At 55.9% G+C, this 26436-nt stretch overlaps 1 protein-coding gene across 1 annotated transcript in view; it reads left to right on the top strand.

The window, feature by feature from the left end:
* Positions 1-10574: 10574 nt before the first annotated feature.
* Positions 10575-26436, top strand: part of LOC120381964 (zinc finger protein 850-like) — a gene marked incomplete at both ends in the record, with an annotated part of 298933 nt that continues 283071 nt past the window's right edge. Inside the window, one exon of the mRNA XM_039500139.1 lies at positions 10575-10818. Within this exon, the coding sequence (XP_039356073.1) occupies positions 10575-10818 (244 nt within the window). The remainder of the gene's footprint in view (positions 10819-26436) is intronic.

Genomic DNA, 26436 nt, shown 5'->3' with positions numbered 1-26436 from the left:
CATCTTTCCCATATCGAGGGGAAGGGGAACTATATTCATGAGCTGACATTACAGAGATCCCTGTGCACTATAAGATGGGATAATTCTGAATTTATACTACAGCAAGTGTGCAAGGTTGGGGAGCTGGGAAACTGGCTGTTGTCTCTATCTGTCCTTGAGTGGCCCAGGTAAAGCACTCAGGTAGCTTAGTTGGGTGTATGGCGCCACCTGCTGTCGTGTTGGGTGATAACAGGCCCTGGAGAGGCTGGCTGAATCCCCAGCAAAGCAGTGCGAGAAGGGCCAGCCCAGCTTGAGGGTTAGAGGGCGCAGCGGTTCCCAGAAGCCCCCCACAGTGCACCCCGGGGTGACAACGCATCACACCCTAGAGTACACAAGTCTCAGCAGGTTTGTCACATCCTGTCCCCTCCCTTTCTCCACCCAAGATATTTCCTGCCTCCCACCACCTCCAGCCGCTCCTACCCTCCTATGCATTTACTGCTCCTCTCCCTCCAAGCAGAACCCACCACCAGCTCCCTGAGAATCCCTTACCTGAGCCAGCTCCATTGCAGCCATTTCCTTCCCTTTGGGAGGATGAAATGATCTGGAGCGAAACGTGGACGTTATTCTGTAGCCTGCCAGGACGAGAAGGGCAATGTGAGAGAATGCAGAGGGGGCTTTTGTCCATTCCATATGCTGATTCCCCCCAGCATTGTTCCCTGTTAATGGACACTCTAGGTTCTGCCACACTGTGAAGCACAGAGTGACCTTATCCCAGTACAGGCCTAGTGCTCTCCCACCAGGGTGTAACCCTCCGAGACAGCAGAGTCTCTCTGTTACACTTATCAAGTTTGCAGACAATACCAAGCTGGGAGGGGTTGCAAGTGCTTTAGAGGATAGGCAGGGAGGGAGAGCTCAGTGGTTTGAACATCAGCCTGCTAAACCCAAGGCTGTGAGTTCAATCCTTGAGGGGGCCATTTAGGGATTTGGGGAAAAAATCTGTCTGGGGATTTGTCCTGCTTTGAACAGGGGATTGGACTAGATACCTCCTATGGTCCCTTCCAACCCTGATATTCTATGATTAAAATTCAAAATGATCTGGAGAAAAGGCCTGAAGTAAATAGGATGAAATTCAATTAGGACAAATGCAAAGTGCTTCATTTAGGAAGGAACAATCAGGTGCACATGTACAAAATGGGAAATTCCTGCCCAGGAAGGAGCACTGCGGAAAGGGAGCTGGGGGCCACAGCGGATCACAAACTAAGTATAAGTCAACAGTGCAAAAGGCAAACATCATTCTGGGATGTATTTGAGGGAGTACTGTAAGCAAGACACAAGCAGTAATTCTTCTACTCCACTCTGTGCGGATTAGGCCACAACTGGAGTACTGTGTCCATTTGTGGGTGCCACATATGAGGAAAGATGTGGACAAATTGGAGAAAGTCCAGAGAAGAGCAACAAAAATGATTAAAGGTCTAGAAAACATGACCTCCCGCGATGCTCCCATTGGCCGCGGTTCCCTGTTCCCGGCCAATGGGAGCTGTGGGGGGCGGTGCCTGGAAGGAGGCAATGCAGGAGCCCTCTGCCTCTTTCCCCCTCCCCCGGCCGGGAGGGGCGAGCTGCCAGCTGCTCCAGACAGCGGCACGGGGCTCGCAGCGCCACGGGGGCCATCCCGCGGGTAGGCAGAGGGGAGCTTGGCAGCCACACCCAAGAGCCCCGCAGGTCGTATGCAGCCCGGGTGTTTGAGACTCCTGGCCTGAGCGATGGAGCTTTGTGGGGGCCCCTGTGGCATCCCCCCTAACGCCAGCTCTGGTTACTGTGGCCCACGTGGGCCGTGGAGTTTTTATAGCATGTTGGGGGTGGGGGGCCCCCGAAAGAAAAAGGTTGAGAACGCCCAGTGCCAGGGACCATCTGTCACAAAGGTGAGCTCACCTGCATGGTGAGATATATGGGATCACACAAGGGGACTGTGTGGTTCCATGTTAATTCTGTTACAGAGCCTGAAGCGTTTACACTGGATACTTGGTTGGTGAAATCTCCATACAGACCTCACACCCAATTGGGGTTTGTTCCCTGCTTCTCACCAGTCTGCCTGAGGCCAGTGCTCGTGCTCTCCAGTCACTGGGGACAGCGTTACAGAGACTAACGGGCACAACGCCACCAGCAGCAATTGGCAGCACTGCAGAGCAGGCTTCACAGGGACACAGTGTGGGCCAAAGGGTCTGTGGTCTCCACCAAACCCCCGTTCTCCTCCAGGGCACGTCAGCATCCCGGCAACCTTCTAGGAGGGTCCAGGCTGCCACCCATCTCCAGCACAGCATCACCCGTGCCCCACGATCCGCCTTGTCTCCTCAGACAGGGGTGAGTGACGGAGGGTGCACAAGGGGTCCGGTTCGGGGAGGGAGAGGGATAACAAAACACACCCTCTGGGGTCACCCCTCAGGAAGTGACGGTGACAGGCCTTGAGGTGGCAGTAAAGGGGGAGGGGAGGGCGTGGGAGCAGCACCCTCAAAGGCAATGCTGGAGACCCAGTAAACTCTGGAGGGGACTGAGAGTCTCCCAGGGCCCCATATCCTGTTGGGATCTGTCCAAAGTCCCCCCCACTTCTTTTCTTTCATTCCTTTATTTACCCTTGTTTGCTGACAGTCGACTCTTGTGCTGTTTCACCTGGTGCCCCGAGAGAGGAAGAAAGGGCCCCGCGGCCTCAGGCAGGGTTGACAGCTTAGAACAGGGGTCCCCAACGTGGTGCCTGCGGATGCCACAGCGCCCACCAGGGCGTCTAAGTGCGCCCGCGTACTGGCCGGTGAACCGAAATTCAGCTGCATTTTGCTGGCAACGCCTCTGGGTGTGTCCCCTGGGTCAGGAGAAGTCAGTGTCCAGCCCTGTGGGGCTGTGCTCGTGGCTCATACCTCCAGCACTCACTGCTGCCCCTCCCTGACCAGCTGCACTGTTCAGCCAGCCCCAGGCCTCAGGGAGGTCACCGCCCCCACCTCCAACCTTCAAACTGGGACATGGTGCACCAGTGCCAATCAGAGTGCACTAGTGTAATTTCTGTCTGTACTAAGGGTTTGCACTAGTGCCTAAAACACCAGTGTGGCAGAGACCGTCAGAAACAGCAGTACGGTGGCAATAGAACCTATTTCTAGCTCGGTCACAGACAGCCTGGGTGACCCTGGACACGTCAATGTTTCTCCTCCCAACTTCAGTCTCTTTACCCAGCTGCCACTCACTGGGGTCTCCTCTCTCTCCAGAGCTGCTCAACCACTACAGTCTGTGTGGGTGTCCCCAGAGCTAAGGCAGGTCAGCTCGGGAATAGTCTTACAAGGGGGGCTGGGGAGTCTCTTTCCCTGGAAGTTTTTAAGAAGAAGTAGGACAAAGCTCTGCCAGAGATAATCTACATATACTTGGTCCTGCCTCAGCAGAGAGAGCTCGACTTGATGACATCTTGAGGTCCTGTCCAGCTCTACATTTCTAGGATGCCATGAAATATATACATATAAAACACAACATACAGAGTAAAACCCACCACAACATAATGTCAGGAAACTCAGAAAAAAGAAAAGAAAAAAGAAACAACAAAAGCCACAGCATAAAATGACAATACAGAGGAAAAGAAAACACGATGCAAACTAACACACCTAGGACAATATTACACAATGAAAAAAAGAAAAAAAAAAGCTCATCTCAAACCAACACAGCACAGGCACCAAACATGCTGAGGCAAAACAATGCACCATAAAACTGCTACACAACATGGTGCGATCACAGTTCCAAATGGCACCATGCAAAACAGCTCAGCGTAGAACAGGACACAGCACAAAAGAGAATTATTTCAGTGTAGGCCTGGAAGGGATCTTGAGAGGGCGTCTACTCCAGCCCCCTGTGCTGAGGCAGGACCAAGTATCCCTAGACATTCCCAGACTGGTGTATCTCTAACCTGGTCTTAAAAACCTCCAATGAAGGAAATTCCACAGCCTCCCTTAGAAGCCAATGCAAGGAAAACACAGACCAAAACAACGCTGCACACACACACGCTGGGCCTGGGGTTAAGGGAGAGGCAAGAATTCAAACAATCTGGGTTCAGTTCCCAGTTTTGCCCCAAATTCTCCATGCAAACTTGAGCAAATTACTTCAGCTCTCTGAGCTTCAGTTTCCCCATCTGTAAAATGGAGAGTCGCCTCCCACCATTGGCCTATTTAGCCTTTGAGCTTTTTGTGGCAAGGCCTCTGTCCCTGTGGGCATGTCCACACTGCAGTCAGACACCAGCGGCTGGCCCGTACCCGCTGACTTGGGCTCACACAGCTCAGGCTGTGGGGCTGTTTAATTGTGGTGTCCATGTTCCAGCTGGGGCTGCAGCCCAAGGTCTGGCATCCTCCCACCTCGCGGGGTCCTACAGCCTGGCTCCAGCCCGAGCCCAGACATCTACATTGCAATTAAACAGCCCCTTCGCCTGAGCCTGAGTCACCTGGCATGGGCCAGCTGGGGGTTTTAGTGGCAGGGTAGAGATACCCTTGGTGTCTGTTCAGCACCTGTCACAATGGGGACTCTGATCTTGGTCAGTGTCTATGCAAAGCCCTGCAGAACAGGGGCCTGACCTCAGTCGGGGACTCTGCAACTCTCAGCATTGCAGGATCTCTGATTTTGTTTGGGGTCCCTGCAGGATCTGGCAAATTGTGGGGGCAGGATCTCTGTCAGGGTCTGTGCAGTGCCCAGTACAGTGGTGGGGTGTGATCTGGGTCGGGGTCAGTGCAGTGCCAGACCCAACAGGGACACAGATCTCAGTCGAGGTCTCTGAAATGCCCAGCACAATGGACGCAGCAGTTTGGGTCACATTCATGCGCTGCCTGGCACAAGGGGGGCCAGGATCTCGGTCCAGATCTCAGTTTTACCTGGCACAACAGTGAGGTCTGATCTCACCTGGGGTCTCTTCAGTGCCTGGCAGAACAGGGCCCAGATCTCAGTTGGGGTCTCTGCAGCAGCTGTCAGAACAGGGCCACGCTCAGTATGATAAGAGCCCTGATCTCAGTCACACACCTGGAGAGAAAAGTGGGAAGATTTTTGAGCATTAGATCTCAGTATTTCAGAACTGAGGAGAAAATGGGGCACAAACTAAATATTTGCCAATATAAGGGACAAGCATCATGTGGGGAGATTTTATGTCACCATTGAACCACTCAAGAGGAAAGAGGGGAAATTTGAGGGGATTATACAGCGATATTAAATCAACAACAGAAGGGGATGGATTCTTCTTGCCTCACATTCACATGGCCGGCAGGGATCCCTGGGTGATGTGGCTTTCACAAGGAAGAGGAGTGGGGCTGGAGTGAGGTCACTGGCTATGGGGAGGGGTTGGCAGTGGGGTCTGGGAATGTGACTAGTACAGGGGTCAGCAACCTTTCAGAAGTGCTGTGCCAAGTCTTCATTTATTCACTCTAATTTAAGGTTTTGCGTGCCAGTAATACATTTTAATGTTTTTAGACTGTCTCTTTCTGTAAGTCTATAATATAGAACTAAATTACAGTTGCATGTAAAGTAAATGAGGTTTTTTAAATGTTTAAGAAACTTCATTTAAAATTGAATTAAAATGCAGAGCCTCCCTCGGACCGGTGGCCAGGACCAGGCAGTGTGAGTGCCACTGAAAATCAGCTCGTGTGCCATAGGTTGGCTACCCCTGGACTAGCAGTTGGGGGGTGGGGGGGCTGCTGGGTTGGGCAGGGTGGGGGAGGGGAAGTAGCTGGGAGGGGAAACCTGGGTCTGGGCCGTCTCCACGGGGGACACTTGCTCCTCCCTCCCCTTCCTGGCCCTTCCCAGGCCCCATTGCCAGCAGAGAGTGGCCCCCCCAGCCCAGCCCAGAGGTGTCCCTGTCTCAGGGCCCCCCCAGCCTCTGCCCATTCACCCTCTGCCCAGCTCAGGAATCCCTCGGGGGAACCATTTCCCACCCGCACAAGGACAAATCCCTGCAGGTGGGAATGGGGGAAACCCCCAAACCTGAGACCTGAACTGGCCACTGGTGAAGGGGAGAGAAAATGGGGCACAATCGGGGGGGGGGCAGGGAACTTCTCAGGGGTTGGGGGAGGGGGGGTCACCCTGGGGGCTGCTCGTGGCTCTAGGGAGAAAGGGGGCAGGACAGGGGGGCGGGGGGTCCCCACGGGAGGGGGCAGCGGTAAATCCGAGGGGATCTCAGCCCCCCCCTTTCTCTGCCCGCTCCTCGGGGGTCACCTGCTCCCCTCCCCGGCCATGTCCGGGCTGCACAGACATTTCCCGCCCGGTCTCACCCCCCAGCCCTGCGAGATGCCGGGTCCCCCCCTCCCCGGACACTGGGGCAGAGTCACCGCCCGGCCCCGCCCCCGGGGCTCGCTCCGGGGCCTGGAGGCTGCAGCTTCGCAGCGGGGCGGGCGGAGCCCGGAGCGGGCCGGGCACGGGGGGGTTAATGAAGGGCTCTCCCGTCGCGATCTGCGCATGCCCAGAGCCCCACCGGCACCAACCCTTCTCCGGCCCGGGAGAGGCTCCAAGGACCCCGCGCGAGCAGAGCCCCAGCGCCCAACGTTCCCTGGCAGCCCGGCTCTGGCTCCTCTGCCAACGTCACTTCCGCTTCCGGGAGAGTCCGGAACTACATCTCCCAGCCTGCCCCGGGGCCGCTTCCGCAGCCCAGGTAAGGTTTCAGCAGCTGTGAGTCGGCCCGGGCTGAGCCGCTGTTGCTCCCGGGGGGGGCGGAGCTTTCTCCAGCTGGGCCCCGCCCCGGGCTCTGCTGAGGCTCCCGGTGACGGAGCCCGGGGGGCGGGGCAGGTCCCGGCTCTGCGCGGTGCCCCCCCCATCGCTGCCCCCCCCGGGGGCCCGGAGCTGCTGCAGCGCTGAGGCCGGGAGGATCCTTCCCGCAGCGAGTCTGAGCCGCCCCGGCTCTGCTGTGCCCGGTACCGGGGTGAAGGGTCCCCGCCCGGTGCCCCCTTCCCGCACGGGCGGAGCAGGGCAGCCGCGGGGGCCCCTGAACGGGGCGGTGACCCCGGCTCCCAGCCCGGGGCAGGGCGCTAGGGGAGGGGGGGAGAGGGTGTGAGGGGGAATTAGAGGGGGGGGCAGGTTCCCAGATCTCTGCCCCCCCCCCCCCGCACACTCACTGCAGCCGCCCTGCCCAGGGTCACTTCCCTGTGACCGAGGTGAGGAGCAGAGAGAGGAAGAACCAGCCCCGGACTCTCCCTGTTCCCCCTGCGGCAGGAGTGCGCTGCCCTGGGGGCAGTGTCAGGGGGACCCCCCCCCCCCAAGGGGGCTCCTTTGGGTCTGGTCTGGTCCAGGGTTTGGTTCACACCCTGTTGCTGGGAGGGCTTCAAAATGTCTTGGTTGGTTCCTGCTGCTGGGGGGAGCACAAGGGGGAAAGGAGGGGCCAGGGGCCAGGTCTGTGCTGCACTGTGGGGACTGAGCATGTTCCCAGCCTGGCAGAATCTACAATCTCTGTCTGCAGGGAAAGGGCCTGGGGGAATCGTGATGTGAAATGAACTGAAGCCTGTTCTGAAACCTCCACCACTGCCCTTCTCGCCCTGCCAGGCTGCACAATGATGCCCACCTCTCGCTCCAGCTCGTCCCAGCCTCCCATGGGACAGGGAAGAGAAATGGCTGTAGTGGAGCCTGCTCAGGTAGGGGTTATTGGGGGGTTGCTGGTGGGTTCCTGCTGGAGGGAGAGGGGCAGGAAATACTGAAGAGGTGGCAACTTCTGGGGAGTTAGGTCTGGAGGGGGGCAGGGAATACCCTGGGTGAGGATAGGATTGGGGACAGAGTGTGACAAACCTGCTGGGACTTGTTAACATGGGCCTAGATCCTCAGAACAAACACTTGGGTGTTGGGGGAGAAAATTCCCTAATTTGTGAAACAGGAAACAGACAAAGCAACTCCCTGGGCGGGGCTGGGAAAACTGACCAGACTTCCAGTGCTGAACCCTCAGCCTGCTAGCCAGGGGCTGGTGTGACATGGAAAGGGGGCAACCAGCAGGGAGGTGTAGGGAAGATGTTCCGGCCCCTCACATCCAGCTGCTGGCAGTGGGGAGGGTGTTGGGTTCCCTACCATGGGGCTGTGCCTGGACCCTACTGGGGGCTCCTTCTCCTGTATCAGCCTCTGGCTAGTAGGTCTGTGGTGGATCTGCTGGGAGAGACAAGGGGCTCTCACTTCGTCCCCTCACCCAGATGTCTCCTGGCTGCTCTCAGCAGTGTGGGGATAGGACTCTGCTGACTCTCTCAGAGCTTCCATTTGATTGGCTCCTTTCCTCCCTGAATAGTGGGGCTGTGAGTGGGGCAGCAGGTACTGAGTGTTGGATTCTTGCTCTTTCAGGGGCCGGTGACCTTCGAGGAGGTGGCTGTGTATTTCACCAGGGAATAGGGGGCTCTGCTGGACCCCACTCAGAGAGCCCTCTACAGGGAAGTCATGCAGGAGAACTGTGAGAATGTGACCTCACTGGGTAAGGGTTCCTGTCCCCTCGGTTTTTAGAAAGAGAAATGCAGAGTTAAGGCTCATGCCACTCCCCTAATGCCACCTCTGCTCTGCCCTGTTTCAGCATCACCCCGACATGCCAGAGACACCCACACTAGCCCTCTCCCCTCCCCGGTTACAGAGCACTCTGGGAACAGAGCAGTACAGCAGAATGTCTAACATGTTCTTCTCTTTGCTAAGATAATATTCGGGTTCAACTCAATCATAGCAAACAGAAGCTTCCTCCCCCTGGCCTGCTCTCCAGTACTGAACCTCCTGCACCCAGGCCATCTGAGACTTGCACAGTGTTACTACCCCCTTGCCCTCAACCTGAGTTTTCCTTTTGAGTCACTGCCTTCACTTATCCCTCACTAAGCCCCACAGATCACTCGAACATATGCCACCAGGGTGCTGACAACCCCCATGGCAAGAACACACCCTTGGGCACCTTTGCTGACCAAGCCTACAACACTCAGCACGGAAATGAGGCAGAATTGCCCCCCAAGTTTCACATGCACCTCTCTGCATAGCACAGGCACAGCGCTGCCCAGCTGCTGCAACCAATCCCTCCATCAGCCAGTCACAGCTACAGCTGGCCCAGTGCACACAGCTACAGCTGGCCCAGTGCACACAGCTGGAGGCATGCGGATAGGTGCTGAGATTCACACCTGTGAGCACAGCACAGACAATGTCTTAGTCTTAGTCTTTCCTCGGGTCGATTATAGGTTCATAGATTTTAAGGCCAGATGTGACTATTAGGTCGTCTACTCTGACGTCCTTTATACCACAGACCATAGAATTCATCCCGTTACTGCTGCATTGAGCTGAATACCTGAGTCCCTGTGGCAGTTGGTTAACCTTTGCACGGCCCACACAGAACCATTCTCACTGGTTCTGGCCAGCTACAGGGTTAAGGGTTGGGGGAAAGTTTACATTAACTTTTCCTGGTCTGCAGAGGTTTAAGTTTACTCACCGTCCATATGGTGCAAGGCAGGAGACAGCACTGGGCAACCTTAACGCGGCATTAATGTAGCTTATGAGCATTTAGTTTCCTGTTTTAAAAAATGGATGCTTTTGCCGCTATAGCTGTATCTGTAATTGAGCTTTGGCCAGCAGAGCCATGTTGGATGGTGTGCGTATGTGCGCATGTGTGTGTGCACTTTTTCACAGCCTTAAACAATAGAGCTGGACTGGCAAAGCTTTTAAGAGCTACCTAAGACCTACCTAACTAGTTCCTCGACAGACACCTGACACGCCACCTTTAGGTGAACGAATATGCGTCTACCTGGTGGGAATCCAAACCCTGCGCCTGGCACCCCCTTGGGTGGGGCACCCGTACGGCCCCCCCTAAAGGCCGGTCCTGGGTGGGGAGCAGAATTGATCCCCTCCACTGTCCCCTGTGGGGAAGAGTTTGGGGGGGGGTTCAGTCCCTGATTTTTATTTTCTGTCTCTCCAGCACTTACTTGGGTTTGTTCTCTGCCTTTCCGTCCCCAATTCTGAGATTTCTCCTCTCTTCTAGCAGGTGATGGGGTGGTGAGGGAGAGCGAGGAGCAGAATCCTCACCAGGAAGATGCTGAGCTCGCCGAGCGCATGGGGAATTACTGCGAAGAGCCAAAGGGAGTGTGTCCAGCCCCCATGAGCAGGGAAAAGCTGGTGAAAATTACCCCAGACCAGAGAGAGAGCAGGGAAACCACTCAGAGGAGAGAGTGGATGAACCCATTAATTGTCAGGGAACTCATAGGGACCTCAAGGAAACTACGTCCCAGGAGAAAATCCTCACGGAAAAGCGAGAGACTACGTGTAGTGAGTGTGGGAAAAACTTCCATTACCGCTCAGCCCTTATTCGACATGAGATAATCCACACGAAAGAGACACCTTACAAATGCTGTGAGTGTGGGAAAAGCTTCAATCGTACCTCAGCCCTTAGTAGGCATCAGCGAATACACAGAGGAGAAAGACCTTATGAATGCTGTGAGTGCAGGAAAAGCTTCACTCAGAGATATACCCTTAACTCTCATCAGAGAATCCACACAGAAGAGCGACCCTACGAATGCTGCAAGTGCGGGAAAAGCTTCACCCGAAGCTCAAACCTTACTAGGCATCAGAGGGTCCACACAGGAGAGAGACCTTATGAATGCCGTGAGTGCGGGAAAAGTTTCAGTCACTTCTCCTCCCTTATCTCTCACCAGAGAGTCCACACAGGAGAGAGACCCCATGAATGTTGCGAGTGTGGAAAAAGCTTCTCTCGGAGCTCAAACCTTACTATGCATCAGAGGATCCACACAGGAGAGAGACCCTATGAATGCAGTGAGTGCGAGAAAAGTTTCACTCACCTCTTCTCTCTTATCTCTCACCAGAGAGTCCACACCGGAGAGAAACCCTATGAATGCAGTGAGTGCGGGAAAAGCTTCACTCATAGCTCAGGCCTTTCTAAACATCAGAGAATCCGTAAAGGAGATAAGCTTCATAAAAACCTTCTCTAGAGCTGTCAGGAGATTTTTTTCTTTAATTCTTTTGACAGTTCCCAGGTAGTGAGTGTTAAGGCTGTTTGCATCTTTTGCACATTGTAGTCCCTCAGCTCCCACACATGAGTTGCCCACTTTTGAAGCTCGCCCGTCTTTGGGGTGGATCCTGTGGTCCTTTGTATCAACTCCATTGTCCTGCGAGTCATGGGAGTGGGTGTCTTTTTTCTACCAGGAATGTCATCACCCCAGGTGGGGGAGATGGGGGGTGTCTTCAACCAGCTACGTTGAGATAAAATCTACCTGGGTCTCATCACTGTGGTTGCCGTGGAGTTAGCTAGCTTGAGTTCACTTTCCTGATGTAATAAGACAGCTATTCTTGCAGTAAAGACATGGGCCATGGATAGTCGGTGGAGTTACCATGCACATTTCCTCCTGTCTGAGCTAACCATCACCACATTTCCTTTTCTAAACAAACCTGGAGATTCACATTTGTACTCCTCCTCCCAGTGCAAAGTTATTGTTAGAGACGTCAAGTTCCTCTTTGAGGAGAGATTGTCTCATTCCCAGTTGTTCTCACATTACCCTGGATTGTGCAGAACAGCAGTTATTTTGTTGACTTTTTTTTTCCTCATTTAAAATATATTTAAATATGATGAAGAGCTGGAGCAGTGTCAGGGAAATAAGGGTCATTTTAGGCTCTGTGACACTGGAAGGAGATGGGGCGACTCAGACATTCCATCCTTCCCCATCACCCCAGAACTGTTACCTTGTGCCTGAGCCATGCACAGTTCACCCCTTCGTATTCCTTCGCTTCCCAACGTGTCTGGTGGGGTCATGTTCTTGGCTGTCCATGCTTGGGAATGGTGCTTGTACGTCTTTGATCCTAAATCAGAGTCAGTCTGGCAGGAGATGAAAGTGTCAGACTTGGAAGGATTTCAAATGGATCCCAAGCACCGTTCAAATCCCCTTTTTCCTCAATGGCAAAGCTGCTTCTGGGAAGGTTGGTTGTTTTTTCTCCCGTTATGAAAGTGCTATAACTCCTGTAAATAACACTAATGAGAGAGGTATCAGAGGGGTAGCGGTGTTAGTCTGAATCTGTAAAAGCAGCAAAGAATCCTGTGGCATCTTGTAGACTATCAGACTTTTGGAGCATGAGCTTTCGTGGGTGAATATCCACTTCGTCGGATGCGTGAGAAAGCGCTGGGAGAAGCAGGTTTCAGTGGATCATGGGAGAATCTCTCATCCTGATTCTGAGACATCAGATGTAACCTAGTCTGGAATTTCACTTTAAATTAAAATGAAAGTGTCTTCTACCTCTCTGTGATATAGGTTTTCTATCTTTCATGAAGGCTCCTTGGTCATATAACTGCATGTTAGTTTTGTTTGACAGAATGCAGCTCAGATTTTTTGGGAAATTTCAGACAAATTACCATTTTTTTACTTCAGGTTAGTTTTCCCCCCATCCCTGCATGATGATATGGAGAAAATTCAAATGAAGTTGAGTCAACAGGAGAGAATAGTCCAAGCTGTTGGACATATTATCAAAGAAACAGTCGTATGTTTAAATCTCCACTCTGAAAAGGTGAACAGCAGCAGACCCCAAATGGGTGCAACTGACCGAAGTAAGTGCACATGGTTGCAGGGTAGTTCAGTTGTTTAAGTCAATATTGTCTCAGACGATCCAGGGATAGAATTCCACAGCAAGTGATTCAGAACTAGGAAAACGCCCAGGTATTTGGTTCCCAAGGTATTTGTGACCCAGTCCCTACAGGAGGTTACTCCTGAAGAGATCTCCTAGCTAATCCCCAAATTTGGGAAATGCTGTCTGGGATGAGGTGTATCAACCCTGACCTGGCACTGCTAGGGTTAACCGCACCCTGTGGGCTGAAGAGGCCACACCCCCTCACCCTCTCTGGGCATGCTCCGACTGGAGACGGAGTATAAACGGGAGCAGCTCAGCCTGGGCAGACTGGGAACAAACCTATGTTGTTGGCACGGGGTGGGGGTGGGGGAGCCCAGGGCTGGGGTGGCAGGGGGCTGTGGGTGGGGGGAAGCCCAGGGCTCGATCAGCAGGAGCATGTGCTGAGGGATACCAGGGCTGAGGTGGGGGCAGCCAAAATATTTTTTGCTTGGGGCAGCAAAAATCCTAGAGCCGACCGTGCCTCCACCCACTGTGAGGTAGGTAGGAGCGGATCATTATTATCCCTACTCGAAAGAGGGAGAAGCTAAGGCTGAGAAAGGAGAATTGACTTGTCTGAGGTCGCACACCCAGCCAGTGGCAGAGTTGGGAATAGGACCCAAGAGCTCAGATTTTCAAACTAACCATCGGATCTTGAATTTCAGACATTGAATGATCTGAATAAAGTGCTCTCAGATGAGCTCCAGACCAACAACAGTGCACAGGAATTATTCAGCAAGTATTTGAGGATAACTGCAATGTTAGAGAGAATCATGAACTGCTCAGAGACCATTAATGTAGAGAAGCAGCAAAATTCATCAAACATAGAACTGGTTCTGACTTATTTCCTTGGTCTTAAAAGAGAACAACAAGGACCTGAGTCTTGTCCCTGTCAATAACCCCCTGCTCAGCCAATCAGGGGTAGAGACTGAGGACGGGAGGCTGAGGGTTCTCACCAGAGAGCCCAAAGGATGGCCTAGGTTACTGGTGGGGATCACTGCCTGAGCACTATTTCAGCCCCACATTTTTGGGTGGACCTCCCGCAGTGGGAGCTGCAGAGCACTCCCCCGCAACACACACACACACACACACACACACACACACACACACCCCTGGTGTTGGGAGGGGAACAGGTAAATGGACAAAGGAAGCAAGAGAAAAAGAGGAGGGAGGAAGAGGGGAAGCAAAAAGAACAAACCCTAATGTCCCAAATGATTCTAAGGGACAAAATCCCAGGTGCAGAATAAAGTTCTGCCTCCTTAAGCTCGTGTCTTCCATGCCTAGAATTCAACTGTCACCACATGGATCAAACTAAACAGGTTTCAAACCTCCAGGAGGCTCTTACCTTCTAAACAGGGACGGCTGTTTTCTAGTAAAATCACTAAAAGGGAAGGAGAAAACTCGAAAGAGGTTCCTCCTGGCGCTCACGTCCGTGAACCCGAATACTCTCTCAGTCCTCAAAGAGAGACCTGGAGAAGGAGACTTGCTGAAGCAAAGCCACAGGGGTCTCTGAGGTTTCCCTGGCCCCTCGCCCCATCCTGCCTGGCTGATGTCAGCATCTCTCTGTGAGGTCACCACCTCCCCACCACCTTGGACCAATAGTCTGAGGTCCTGCCAAAGGCCTTTGTGATGTCACTGCCACACCCCTCCCTTGCTGGGCTAATGTCCTGCCCCTGGCCAGGCACTTTGGAGGTTTGAGCTACTCCCTGTGGATCACCCCACTCCAGGAGCGTTCGTTCTAGGCAGCAAGCCGGCTAGACAGGGAAACATCAGACGCTGCTCCCAATGCTACACTCAGTTTTTCAGAAATGAGTCGACTTTACGGCCAGAAGAGACAATTAGAGCATCTAATCTGACCCCCTGCATATCACAGGCCTCCTGTATGGCACAATAGCTACTTTGGGGTCAAATACATTCCAGAAAGGCATCTAGTCTTCATGACATGACATCAGGAGATGGAGAAACCACCACTTTCCTTGGTAGCTTGTTCCTGTGGTGAATCATCCTCGCTGTTGAATATTTGTGCCTTAGTTGTAATATGAATTTGTCTCTTTTCATCTTCCAACCATTCGGTCTTGTTATACCTTTCTCTGCTTGATTCAAGAGCCCTTTAATTCCCAAATCTTTTCTCTCCCTGAAGGCACTTCAACACTTCAATGAAGTCACCTTTCAATCTTCTTTTGATAAGCTAAACAGGTTGAGCTCTTTCAATAGCTCACTAGAAGGCATTTTTCTCCAGCCCTCAGAACCTTTGGTGGCTCTTTGCTGCCCCAGCTCCAGTTTCACAACATCTTTTTCAAATGAGGACACCAAAACTGAAGGCAGTATTCCAGTATCAGTCTCACTGATGCCGTGTCACCTCCTGTGACATTATTGGCATAATCTGTAACTGTACAGATCACCGTTGCGACCACTGTTCTATATTTGCAGCCAATATTGTAGAAAGGTTGTTGTGTAAGGGGTCTATGGAGAGGTTCTGATTGGCTGATTATAATGATGCTATCTCTAGATGTGTATCATTTTTGTAGTTGAAGTTATGAATATTGGCTCTCTGCCGGCTCACCCGCCCCCTCGCCACTGCCCACCCACTCGCCTCCTCAGCCCCCCTCCCTCACCTGCTATTGTGTCCCTGGGGGTTCCCCTCAATTTATCTGAGCCTCTGCTGCCCAACTTCTGACTCCATCTGGATCACCCAGGAGCCTTTCCAAACAGTCCTTCTTTCCCTGCCCCCTAATTCTGCTTTCACACCCTGGGCCCATCTCCTCTCTTCATTCCGCTCCGCCCCCCGCCTCAGGTGATTAGAGATGGAGGCAACTTCAGCCACTGGAGACAGCCCCAGCGAGCGCTGCAGCCCGTCCGGGGGGATGTTTGCAGACACAGGAAGGGAGCAGCTGGGAGCACGGGGTGCTGGGAAGAAGGAAACAGGAGAACAAATCCCTGGGGGGGGCACCTCCTGTCGGCGGGGCTCAGGCACAGGCCGGGGGTGGGGCAGCTCCTGGGGGCGGGGCTCTGGCACAGCCCAGGGTGGGGCAGCTCCTGGGGCGGGGCTCTGGCACAGCCCGGGGCGGGGCAGCTCATGGGGCGGGGCTCTGGCACAGCCCGGGGCGGGGCAGCTCCTGGGGCGGGGCTCTGGCACAGCCCGGGGCGGGCAGCTCCTGGGGCGGGGCTCTGGCACAGCCTGGGGCAGGGCAGCTCCTGGGGCGGGGCTCTGGCACAGCCCGGGGCGGGGCAGCTCCTGGGGCGGGGCTCTGGCACATTGTGGCGAGAGCCTGGGCCCAGCAGCTGCTCCCTGGTGGCCACGTGCTGCCAGCAGCGCTGGAGCCGCCCGGGCCGGAGCGGAGCCGCTGTTCTCAGCTGCAGCAGGAGCTGCCCGGCCCCGCTGGGCTCCAGGTGGGGACAGAGCCTGGGGCCCGGGGCTCCCCTGGGTGCGGCTGGCGGGGCGGGAGGGGAGAGGCCGGAGCTGCAGGCGGGGAGAGGCCGGAGCTGCAGGCGGGGGGTTGATCGGTCTCTGGGCACCAGGGGAGCCCCGGGGCAGAGTGTGTGTGTGAGTGTCCGGGCCCAGGCGTGCGCAGGGAGCCCGGCACCCCAATGCCCTGAGCCCCGGCTGGGGAGGCTGCTCGCCCCCCTCCCGTGGGGGCTCCGGGGTGGGGGGAGCTGCGGCGGCTGCAGGCGGGTGCTCAGCCCCCCCGGGAATGACCCGCTGCCGGCAGCTTGTGGTGCCTCCTCCGCTGAGCTTTTCCCTGGGGGCGGTGTGACGACACATTGTGCAACCCTCCCGTTTTGCAACTAGGTGCAGCTTCTGCCGCACAACGTGACCATCTGGGCCCCTGCTCAGGACTTGCTGCCGCCTGGTCCATGGGGTTGCGAATCAGGAGGGACAGGGTTTGTGGTCGAAAATACTCACATTCTGCTTCCTCCTGCCTAATGTGCCACATTGACCTATTGCAGGGGTCTGGGGGGTTCTGCATTTTAATTTAATTTTAAATGAAGCTTCTTAAGCATTTTAAAAACCTTATTTATTTTATATACAACAATAGTTTAGTTATATATTATAGACTTATAGAAAGAGACCTAAAAATATTAAAATGTATTACTGGCATGCGAAACCTTAAATCAGAGAGACTCGGCACAGCACTTCTGAAAGGTTGCCAAATCCTGATCTTTTGGAAGATTGAGGCATGCTCTTTCACTTTTCTGTGTATGAATACATGAAAATGGAGGTAAGGTTTGGGGGTACAGAGCACACCCCTAACCCCAAGGTGATAACCAGAGTGGCCATTTTCATTGGTCCGGGGATGGTTGTGCACCTGTCACTGGTCCAGGACTGGTTGCAAATTGGGAGGGATGGGGTTTGTGGTCAAAAACACTCACGATCTGCTTCCTCCTGGCTAATGTGCCAAATTGACCTATTGGATGATTGAGGTGCGCTCTTTCACTTTTTTGTGTGTGAATACGTGAAAAGGGAGGTAAGGTTTAGCGGTACAGAGCACTCCCTGACCCCAAGGTGATAACCAGAGTGGCCCCATTCATTTTTCCACTGGCTTCCTCCTTGCTTATTTCCAATGACTTGGCTGCCTATGCACCTGTCACTGGTCAAGGTATGGTTATGCACCTGTCACTGGTCCAGGGATGGTTGCAAATCTGGAGGGATGGGGTTTGTGGTTGAAAACACTCACGATCTGCTTCCTCCTGGCTAATGTGCTGGCCTTCTACCTGTACCGAACCAGGCAGTTCAGGAAGTCCTTGCAACTATTAGTTGTGTCGGCCAAGCGGATTAGGGGGCACCCAGTTTCCATCCAGCGCATTTCCTGCTGGATCACCTTGTGCATACGCACGTGTTACGACTTGGCAGGGGTTACCCCACCGCCTATAGTGAAGGTGCATTCTACGAGAGCGCAAGCCTCGTCGGCCGCCTATGTCACCCACATCCCTATCCAGGACATGTAGGGCTGCCACATGGTCATCTGTCCACATTTTTACCTTGCACTATGCGATCGTCTCCCAAGCACAGGATGACGTCGGGTTTGGTAGGGTGGTACTCCGTCCTGATAACCCTTAAACTCCTACCCACCTCCATCAGATATAGCTTGGAGTCACCTACTGTGGAATACACAGGAGCAGTCACTCGAAGAAGAAAGGACAGTTACCTGTTCCGTAACTGGTGTTCTTCCAGATGTGTTGCACCTGTCAACTCCACATCCCAGCCTTCTTACCATCTGTCGCAGTTGTCTGCCACGAAGGACCAGAGGGAGGGGGGCGTGCGCAGCTCCTTATAGCGCTATAGAGGCCTCTCCCGGGGTCGCAGCGGTGCTCCAAAAATTTCCGGCACCAGTGCATGTGGCAAGCACGCACACCTACTGTGGAATAGACCGGAGCAACACATCTCAAAGAACACCAGTTACGGAACAGGTAACTGTCCTTTTTAAAGGATGTCTAGATTTCATTCCTGTAGTAACAGAACTGGTGATAGGAAAGCAGGAAGAGGGAGAGAGGGGTGTGTGTGTGTGTGTGTGTACAGCTTAAATTGGTTAAATAGTCTAACTTTCAGTACTCAGTGTTTCAAAAATGTTAGACTGCCAACCTGTGTCGTAGAGATGTCTTCTGTTTTTTTAAAAACCCATGAATAAAGCTACTTTAAGGGAAATTACTGCTGTGTCCAACCCTGAAGAGCTATGAGATCTTTGCTCACCAATTCTCATAAAACTTGTATTTGTTATGCCTTTTTGGTGATTATGATCTATTATAAATAAAGTGCTTTTCACTGATTGATTTTAAAATGAAATTAGTAACTGGAAAAAATGGCCAGTATTTTTTTAAACCTGTGACAATTATAAGCTACTGTATTCTGTTGTTTAGTTTCTAGAATCAAAAGTATATCTAAGTATAATCTAAAGTTCTCCTGCAAAATGCCGGCTGTGCAAATCCTTCTGTGGCTGGATCATTCTTGGGTTTTTATTTTAAGTAGAAAATAAATAAATATGTATAACAAATTTAAACATATGTAATTAGTAATTGGATATGTTGGGTGGTGCCTCTTTTTACGTGTTTGCTCCCCTGATGTTAGAGCCTGGCTATGCCACTGCTGTAGAGGGCTCATCACCCAGCAGCTGGGGGCCACCATGCGGGCTCAGCAGGGCTGCTGGCCACGGGGCCAATGGGTGTGGGTGGGCTGGGTGGGATCTCGGGAGTCACGTCTCAGGGATCTGCCCCGCTCCCCAGCACTGCTCCAGCTCTGAGCTGTCTCCACTGCCTGGGACCTGTGGGGCCCCACCTGCCTCCCCGGGGGAAGAGCCACCTGGGACTGGTGTAGAGGCTGGGCCAGTCTCAGCCACTCACAGGGGAGGCAGAGGGAGGCTCAGCTGGGTCCTGAGGGAGCCTGGCCCGGGTAGGCTCTGCTCCTGCTCCAGCCTAGCTGCTTCCACCACTCCCAAGGGGCCCGAGTTATCCTGCCCCAGGACCAGCTCTGGCTGCGCTGCCAGCTCAGCCTGGCAGACACAGTCACCTCCCATCAGGGCCGGCTACTGTGGCTGGAGGTGTGGGAGAGTAGGTCTCTAGTGGGTCTGGGGGGTGCTGAGCAGTGGGGGTGGGGAGATCTGTGTGTTGGGGGGCTGTGCAGTGGGGGAGATCTGTGTGGGGCACTGTGCAGTTGTGGCAGGGAGTTGGTGGGGTCTCTGGGTGGTGCGGCGCTGGGCATAGGCAGTTGGAGGGGATCCGGGCAGCGGGTTGGCGGGAGTCTCCGGGCAGTGCGGCACTGGGCGTAGGGAGTCGGAGGGGTGCCGGGCAGGGGGTTTGTGGGGGTCTCTGGGTGGTGCGGCGCTGGGTGTAGGGGGTCGGAGGGGTGCCGGGCACGGGGGTTGTGGGGGTCTCTGGGTGGTGCGGCGCTGGGCGTAGGGAGCTGGGGTAGGGGATGGGGTGCGGGGTGTGGACACGCGGGCTCTGGGGGTTGGGGGCGGGAGGGTTGCAGGCTATGGGGAGGTTGAGTGAGGGGGCAGGCTCTGAGCTGGGGCAGGGATTGGGGTGCAGGGGGTGCGGACACGTGGGCTCGGGGGAGGAGTTGGGGCGGGAGGGTTGCAGGCTATGGGGAGGTTGAGTGAGGGGGCAGGCTCTGAGCTGGGGCAGGGGATGGGGTGCAGGGGTGCGGACACGCGGGCTCGGGAGGGAGTTGGGGGCGGGAGGGATGCAGGCTATGGGGAGGTTGAGTGAGGGGGCAGGCTCTGAGCTGGGGCAGGGATTGGGGTGCAGGGGGTGCGGACACGCGGGCTCGGGGCGGAGTTGGGGGCGGGAGGGTTGCAGGCTATGGGGAGGTTGAGTGAGGGGCAGGCTCTGAGCTGGGGCAGGGATTGGGGTGCAGGGGCGGACACGCGGGCTCGGGGGAGTTGGGGCGGGAGGGTTGCAGGCTATGGGGAGGTTGAGTGAGGGGGCAGGCTCTGAGCTGGGGCAGGGGATGGGGTGCAGGGGGTGCGGACACGCGGGCTGGGGAGTTGGGGGCGGGAGGGTTGCAGGCTATGGGGAGGTTGAGGAGGGGGCAGGCTCTGAGCTGGGGCAGGGGATGGGGGCAGGGGACACGCGGGCTGGGGAGTTGGGGGGGGGGTGCAGGCTATGGGAAGGTTGAGTGAGGGGGCAGGCTCTGAGCTGGGGCAGGGATGGGGTGCAGGGGGGCGGACACGCGGGCTGGGGAGTTGGGGCAGGAGGGTTGCAGGCTATGGGGAGGTTGAGTGAGGGGGCAGGCTCTGAGCTGGGGCAGGGGTGCAGGGGGTGCGGACACGCGGGCTGGGGAGTTGGCAGCTCGGCGCTGCACCAGGGAAGGGGCTGCGGGGTTTCACACGGACACAGACACTTTCCCACAGTCCCGGGGCGGGAGGCAGAGCCGGGGGCGGGGTCTGGCCGGTGTGTCCCGCACTCGGGCTCCCGGCCGGAGCAGGGGCCGCCCGCAGCGCTGGCACAGACCGAGCGGCGCTGCGGGGTCGGGGCTCGGACAGGCGGGGGCGGTGCCTGGAGCCCCGGGAACCCGCCCCGGGCTGACACGCGGCAGAACCGAGACAGCCGGTGCCCCCGCCCGGCCCCCGGACCTGCGCGCGCAGCGGGGGCTCGGCCCGGGGCCCCTGTTCCCCAAACGGGGTTTGTCCCGCACAGGGTCTGGCAGCGGCTCCCCCATTTCCCCCGGCCCTCCCCGCCCCTGCAGCAGCTCGACCCCCCCAGTGAATTTCTGCCCCGCTCAGCCCCTGGCAGCCCCTCCCCCCCGCTGCGATTTGCCCCCCGGGGCTTTTCACCCCCCCGCGGAGCGGGCAGCGAAGCGCCGGGAGCGGTGAGGGCAGAGAGCGGGCAGCGGCGACAGCGGCGGTTACTGCGCAGGCTCCGTTCTGCTGCGCATGCTCAGTGCAGCCCAAGTAGCGAGTCCGGAGCGGGGGCTGTTTCTGTCGTTACACCGGCCCCGTCACGTGACTCCCTCCCCCCGTCCCCCGCGGGGTGCGTCACTTCCGGCCGCTGCGGGGGGAGGCTCCGGGCGCGCGGCAGAACCGGTAAGAGCTGAGCGGGGCGCGGGGAACAGACACCTGGGCCCGAGACCCCCCCCCCCACCGCCCTGGGCCGGGCCGGGAGCTAGGGCGGGGCGGGGGGTCCCGGTGCGGCCCCCGTAGCGGTGGGGGGGGTGAGTGTGTGTCCGTGTCTCGCCCCTGCCCCTCCCCCACTGCCGCCCCCTCCCCCCCCGGGCTCCCTGCGGCCCGTGTTAGGGGGGGGAACCGTCTCTGCCCTCGTGCGCTGGTGCGTCCCGTAAAATCCCCCCCCCGGGGGCCCCGCACACCGCCCCGCCCGCCCGGGGCCCTCACACCGCCCCGCCCCTCCCCCGGGGCCCCTCACCCCGCCCTGCCCCCCCGCGCTGGGGGTTTGTCTCCCCGCTGCCGGGGGCGGAGTCTGTGACCCGTTTTCCCCCCAACTCTCAGACACGGATATAAAACATCCCACCCCCCCCACCCCCCCCGCCCCGTTCTCCCGCCTCCGCTGCTGCCGCCGGACCGGGCCGAGCGCGGGGCCCCGCCCCGGTAACGGGACCGCGCGAGCCACCGCCCGGATCGACCCTGTGCCCGGGTCCCCCCCGCGGGACGGGGCCTTGGGGGCCAACGGCGCCGCTTTTCCCCCCGCTCCTCGGTCAGACCCTGGTGGGAACCGCTCAGATCTTATCCCTGATCGACACCTGCCCCCCCCCCTCCGTGTGTGTGTGTGGGGGGGGGGGTTGGTTTTCCCTGAATTGCCTGACGTTATGTTGTGGTGGGTTTTATTCTGTGTGATTTGTTTTCATACGTATCTATTGTAGGGCAGCCTAGTGCCTTCAGCTGCCATGTCCCTGTCCAGCTCCCCCTGCTGAGGCAGGATCCGGTCTCTGTAGATTATCTCTGTCCTGCCTGTTCCTAAAAACTTCCAGGGACAGAGACTCCCCAGCCCCCTTGTAAGACTATTCCCGAGCTGACCTGCCTTAGCTCTGGGGACACCCACACAGACTGTAGTGGTGAGCAGCTCTGGAGAGAGAGGAGACCCCAGTGAGTGGGCAGCTGGGGAAAGAGACTAAAGTTGGGAGGAGAAACATTGACCTGTCCAAGGTCACCCAGGCTGTCTGTGACCGAGCTAGAAATAGAATCATAGAATCATAGAATCATAGATCAGAAGGGACCAATATGATCATCTAGTCTGACCTCCTGCAAGATGCAGGCCACATTAGCCGATCTCCCCACTCCATTAGCAAGCGACCCCTGCCCCATGCTTCGGAGGAAGGCGAAAAACCTCCAGGGCCACAGCCAATCTACCCTGGAGGAAAATTCCTTCCCGACCCCAAATATGGCGGTCAGCTGAACCCCGAGCATGCGGGCAAGACTCTCCAGCCAGACCCTCTGGAAAAAGGTTAAGAATAACATATCATTGACCCATTGTACTATTTACCAGTGTGGCACTTAATTAACCTATTGACTAAGCCCGGTATCCTATCATACCATCTCCTCCATAAACTTATCTAGCTTAGTCTTAGGTTCTAGTGCCACCGTACTGCTGTCTCTGAAGGTCTCTGCCACCCTGGTGTTTTAGGCACTGGTGCAAACCCTTAGTACAGACAGAATTTACACTAGTGCACTCTGGTACTGGTGCACCATGTCCCAGTTTGAAGGCTTGTGGGGGGGACGGGGACACTGACTTCTCCTGACCCATGACCCACACACCCAGCTGTGTGCAGGGACCGCAGCTGAGCTGCCCTGCCGAGACAGCCTGTGCATCCATGGACAAACCACCTCTTCCTGCAGCCTAATACAATGGGGTCTGGGGACCTTTCCAAGCTGCGGGTGACGGGGCTCTGGAGTTACCGGGGTCTGTTCCTGGCTCTGTCCCTGACCTGCTTGGTGACCTGGGGGAAGTCACAGCCCCTCTGTGCTTTCCTCCTACCCATTGTCTACTTGGATTGTGATCTCTTTGGGGCAAGGACCGCACTGATTGGTCGAGGTGTTAGTTAAAGCAATTTGGTGGAGGTGTGACTGTGATATGAGAAGATCTGGGTCTGAGTCCCCCATTGTGCGATGAAAGGAGAGAGGTGCATGTGTACCTGGAGCTTCCAGTCTGTCTCGTTTCTGCACTGAGCGGTGCATGTTGTCAGGAGGAAACGGGACTGTTTGCCATGGGAATGGTCAGCAGTGAGATGGGATGTGAGAGCAGTCTGTGTGCTTCAGGATGGGTGAGTGAATGTACAACGTTAGCTGGAACTTCTGTGAGTAAGGATGAAAGAGTTGTAAAAAGGGGTGAAGGGATGTTCAGTTGACCAAGTGTGCGGCTGTTTCTGGGGAGCAGGCCCAGTATCTGAGTGTAGAACAGGTGTCGGTAGCTCCTGTACAGCGCAGCTCACCTGAAACCACATTCTGCCTTAGCAAAGGTAAGCTCTGTCCCCTTCTGTTTGCTTCTGAAAGTTGCCTTTCCAGGGCTTTGCTGCCTTTGTGAATTGCAGAATTAGGATTACATTGGTGGGTACTTTTTCTGCATTTCCTGATTATTACAAGTTTGAGTTTTGCTGATCTCTCTTCTGGAGGGGCACCAGTCAGCTTCGGGCAACCTTAAATCCTGCTTTCATAAAGTTTTAATAGGTGAATTTCCTAGCTTTTTGCACAGAGCCATGTTGGCAGGAGGAGTTAGCAGCGCTATAGGCAGTTGTGGGTCTCACACAAGTTTGCAATCAGAGGCACAGGGAAGTGCAGTGACTTACCCAAGGTCACCCAGCAGGCCCCTGGCAGAGCCAGGAATAGTCTGGGTCCAGTGCTCTCACCACCTAGGTGCTGCGTGATTCTGAAGTTTTGCTCCCCTCTCCTGTACTTTTTGTTACGGTGGAATGGGAATAATGGTCATGCTTTCAAGTGTCTCTCCTCCTCCTCCTGACACCATTTGCAGCTCAGCCTCCCCTTCTTTCAAGTGTTTGCCCTGGGCAGTGGTAACAGAGCCAGCGAGAGAAATCTCTGGCATGGTCTGTGCCCCAGCTGGGCCTTCTGCTCCTGGTCCAGCCGTGCCCTAGCTCTGCCCCTCCTCCAAACAGGCCTCCTCCCCTATACACTCTGGCCTGCCCCTGCACCCCATACACGTGTAACATGTGCCTTGAAACTATTCCTAGTTTGGATTTGGGATGATAAAATTTGTTACCTTCAGCTCCCCCACACTCCAGTTTCCCCCACACTCCCCATCACGCCCCCCCACCTTCAGCTCCCCCACACTCCCCATCACGCTCCCCCACACTCCCCATCACGCCCCCCCACCTTCAGCTCCCCCACACTCCCCATCACACTCCCCCACCTTCAGCTCCCCCACACTCCAGTTTCAGTTGTTTGGTGGTGTCCCGATGGTTTTCCACTGCTAGTTTGGGAGGGAGCAAGGCTGGACAGTTGAGTTTATAAAGCAGATGTTCAGCGTCAATGCTTTGTTCCGTACATATGACCCATACGCTGATCTCTCTGTCACTGAGTCTTGACCAGTTATGAGCTTTCTGTAGACACCTCACAGGACCCTCCTCCAAGCGATGTGTTTGGTGTGGTGGGTTTGTCAGGTCTCAGGTGAGAGCTGCTGGCAAAGACCAAGTGACCCTTTGCCAAGGGATCTCTGTGTCACTGTCTAACCCCCCTAGGCCAAGGAGAGGACGACTTTCTGCCAGTGGCCTTCAGGACGGGTGCTGAGTTCACTGCAGTGCCTCATGTCCCCTCTCCATTTGCCTTCTCGCTGTGCTGTCTGGGACGCTGCCCCGCTTCCTGCTCCCCAGGCCACCCCGTGTCTACTCCATGTGCCAGGCTGCTGGCAGCCCCCAGGGAGAGGCCATCCAGCCCATCGAACTGGTGCCCAACTGCTGGGCCTCAGGCCTTCTGGGGTGCAGCTCTGAGAGTCCCATTGGCCCCTGCCCCAGGGTGCTACGGGGGCACGTCCTTCTCGGGGCAGCAGGTGAAACAGCAAAAGAGCCGACTGTCGGCAAACAAGGGTAAATAAAGGAATGAAAGAGAAACGGGGAAAGCCCTGTGGACAGCTCCCATCAGGATCTGAGCCCCTCTTACTTCTGAGAGCCCTGGGAGCGTCTCAGTCCCCTTCAGAGTTTAGTGGGTCCCCAGCACAAGTTTTAACCTGCTCCCCCTTTGAGCTCTGGGATCCCCCCCCCCTCAGTGAAGGCCAGAGCCCCGAATGCTGCCAGCCCTCTCCTTGGGGCTGGAAATGCTCCACAGACTGTTCCCTTCCCAGGGTGTGCCCTCCCCCCCCCAGAGTAGAGTAGGTCTCTCCTGTTAACTCCTGCTCCAGTCCTGACAGGCCAGTCCAGACTAAAGCAGCAGTTTAACCCCTTCTATGCCAGCGTGGGGTTTATATAGCCCTTCACAGGCGCCCAGGGAATGGCCCCCTATCAGCTGCATGCCTGAGGTGGTGGGGAGACCCACTGGCAGCGTTGCCCTTGAGGGTGCTGCTCCCACTCCCTCCCCTCCCCCTTCACTGCCTGTCACCGTCACTTCCTGAGGGGTGACCCCAGGAGGTGTGTTTTGTTATCCCTCTCCCTGCCCCCTGGATCCGTTCTGCCCCCTCCATCACTCACCTCTGTCTCAGGAGACAAGGTGGGTCATGGGGTGCGGGTGATGCTGTGCTGCAGATCCAGCACTGGAGGGGTGGCAGCCTGGACCCTCCTAGAAGGTTGCCGGGATGCTGACGTGCCCTGGAGGAGAACGGGGGTTTGGTGGAGACCACAGACCATTTGTCCCACAGTGTGTCCCTGTAAAGCCTGCTCTGCAGTGCTGCCAATTGCTGCTGGTGGCGTTGTGCCCGTTAGTCTCTGTAACGCTGTCCCCAGTGACTGGAGAGCACGAGCACCAGCCTCAGACAGACTGGTGAGAAGCAGGGAACAAACCCAAAATTGGGTGTGAGGTCTGTATGGAGATTTCACCAACCTAGAATCCAGTGTAAACGCTTCAGGCTCTGTAACAGCATTAACATGGAATCACAGCCAGTCCCCTTGGGTGATCCCATATATCTCACCACGCAGGTGAGCTCACCTTTGTGACACATGGTCCCTCCAGGGGTTTTCAACCTTTTTCTTTCTGAGCCCTCCCCACACACATGCTATAAAAACTCTACGGCCCACGTGGGCCACAATAGCTGGTTTTCTGCATATAAAAGCCAGGGCTGGCGTTAGGGGGCAGCAAGCAGGGCAACTGCCTGGGGCCCCATGCCACAGGGGCCCCCACAAAGCTACATTGCTCAGGCTTTGGCTTCAGCTCTGAGTGGTGGGGCTCAGGGCCCTGGACTTCAGCCCCATGCGCTGGGACTTCAGCTTTCTGCCCAGTGATGCGTTTGTCCTTGTTCAGTGAAGACATGGGGGCTTTTGCA

This window comes from Mauremys reevesii, linkage group 14, assembly GCF_016161935.1.
Source record: "Mauremys reevesii isolate NIE-2019 linkage group 14, ASM1616193v1, whole genome shotgun sequence".
NCBI classification, from domain to species: domain Eukaryota; kingdom Metazoa; phylum Chordata; order Testudines; family Geoemydidae; genus Mauremys; species Mauremys reevesii.
This window is presented reverse-complemented; position numbering and strand designations above follow the sequence as displayed.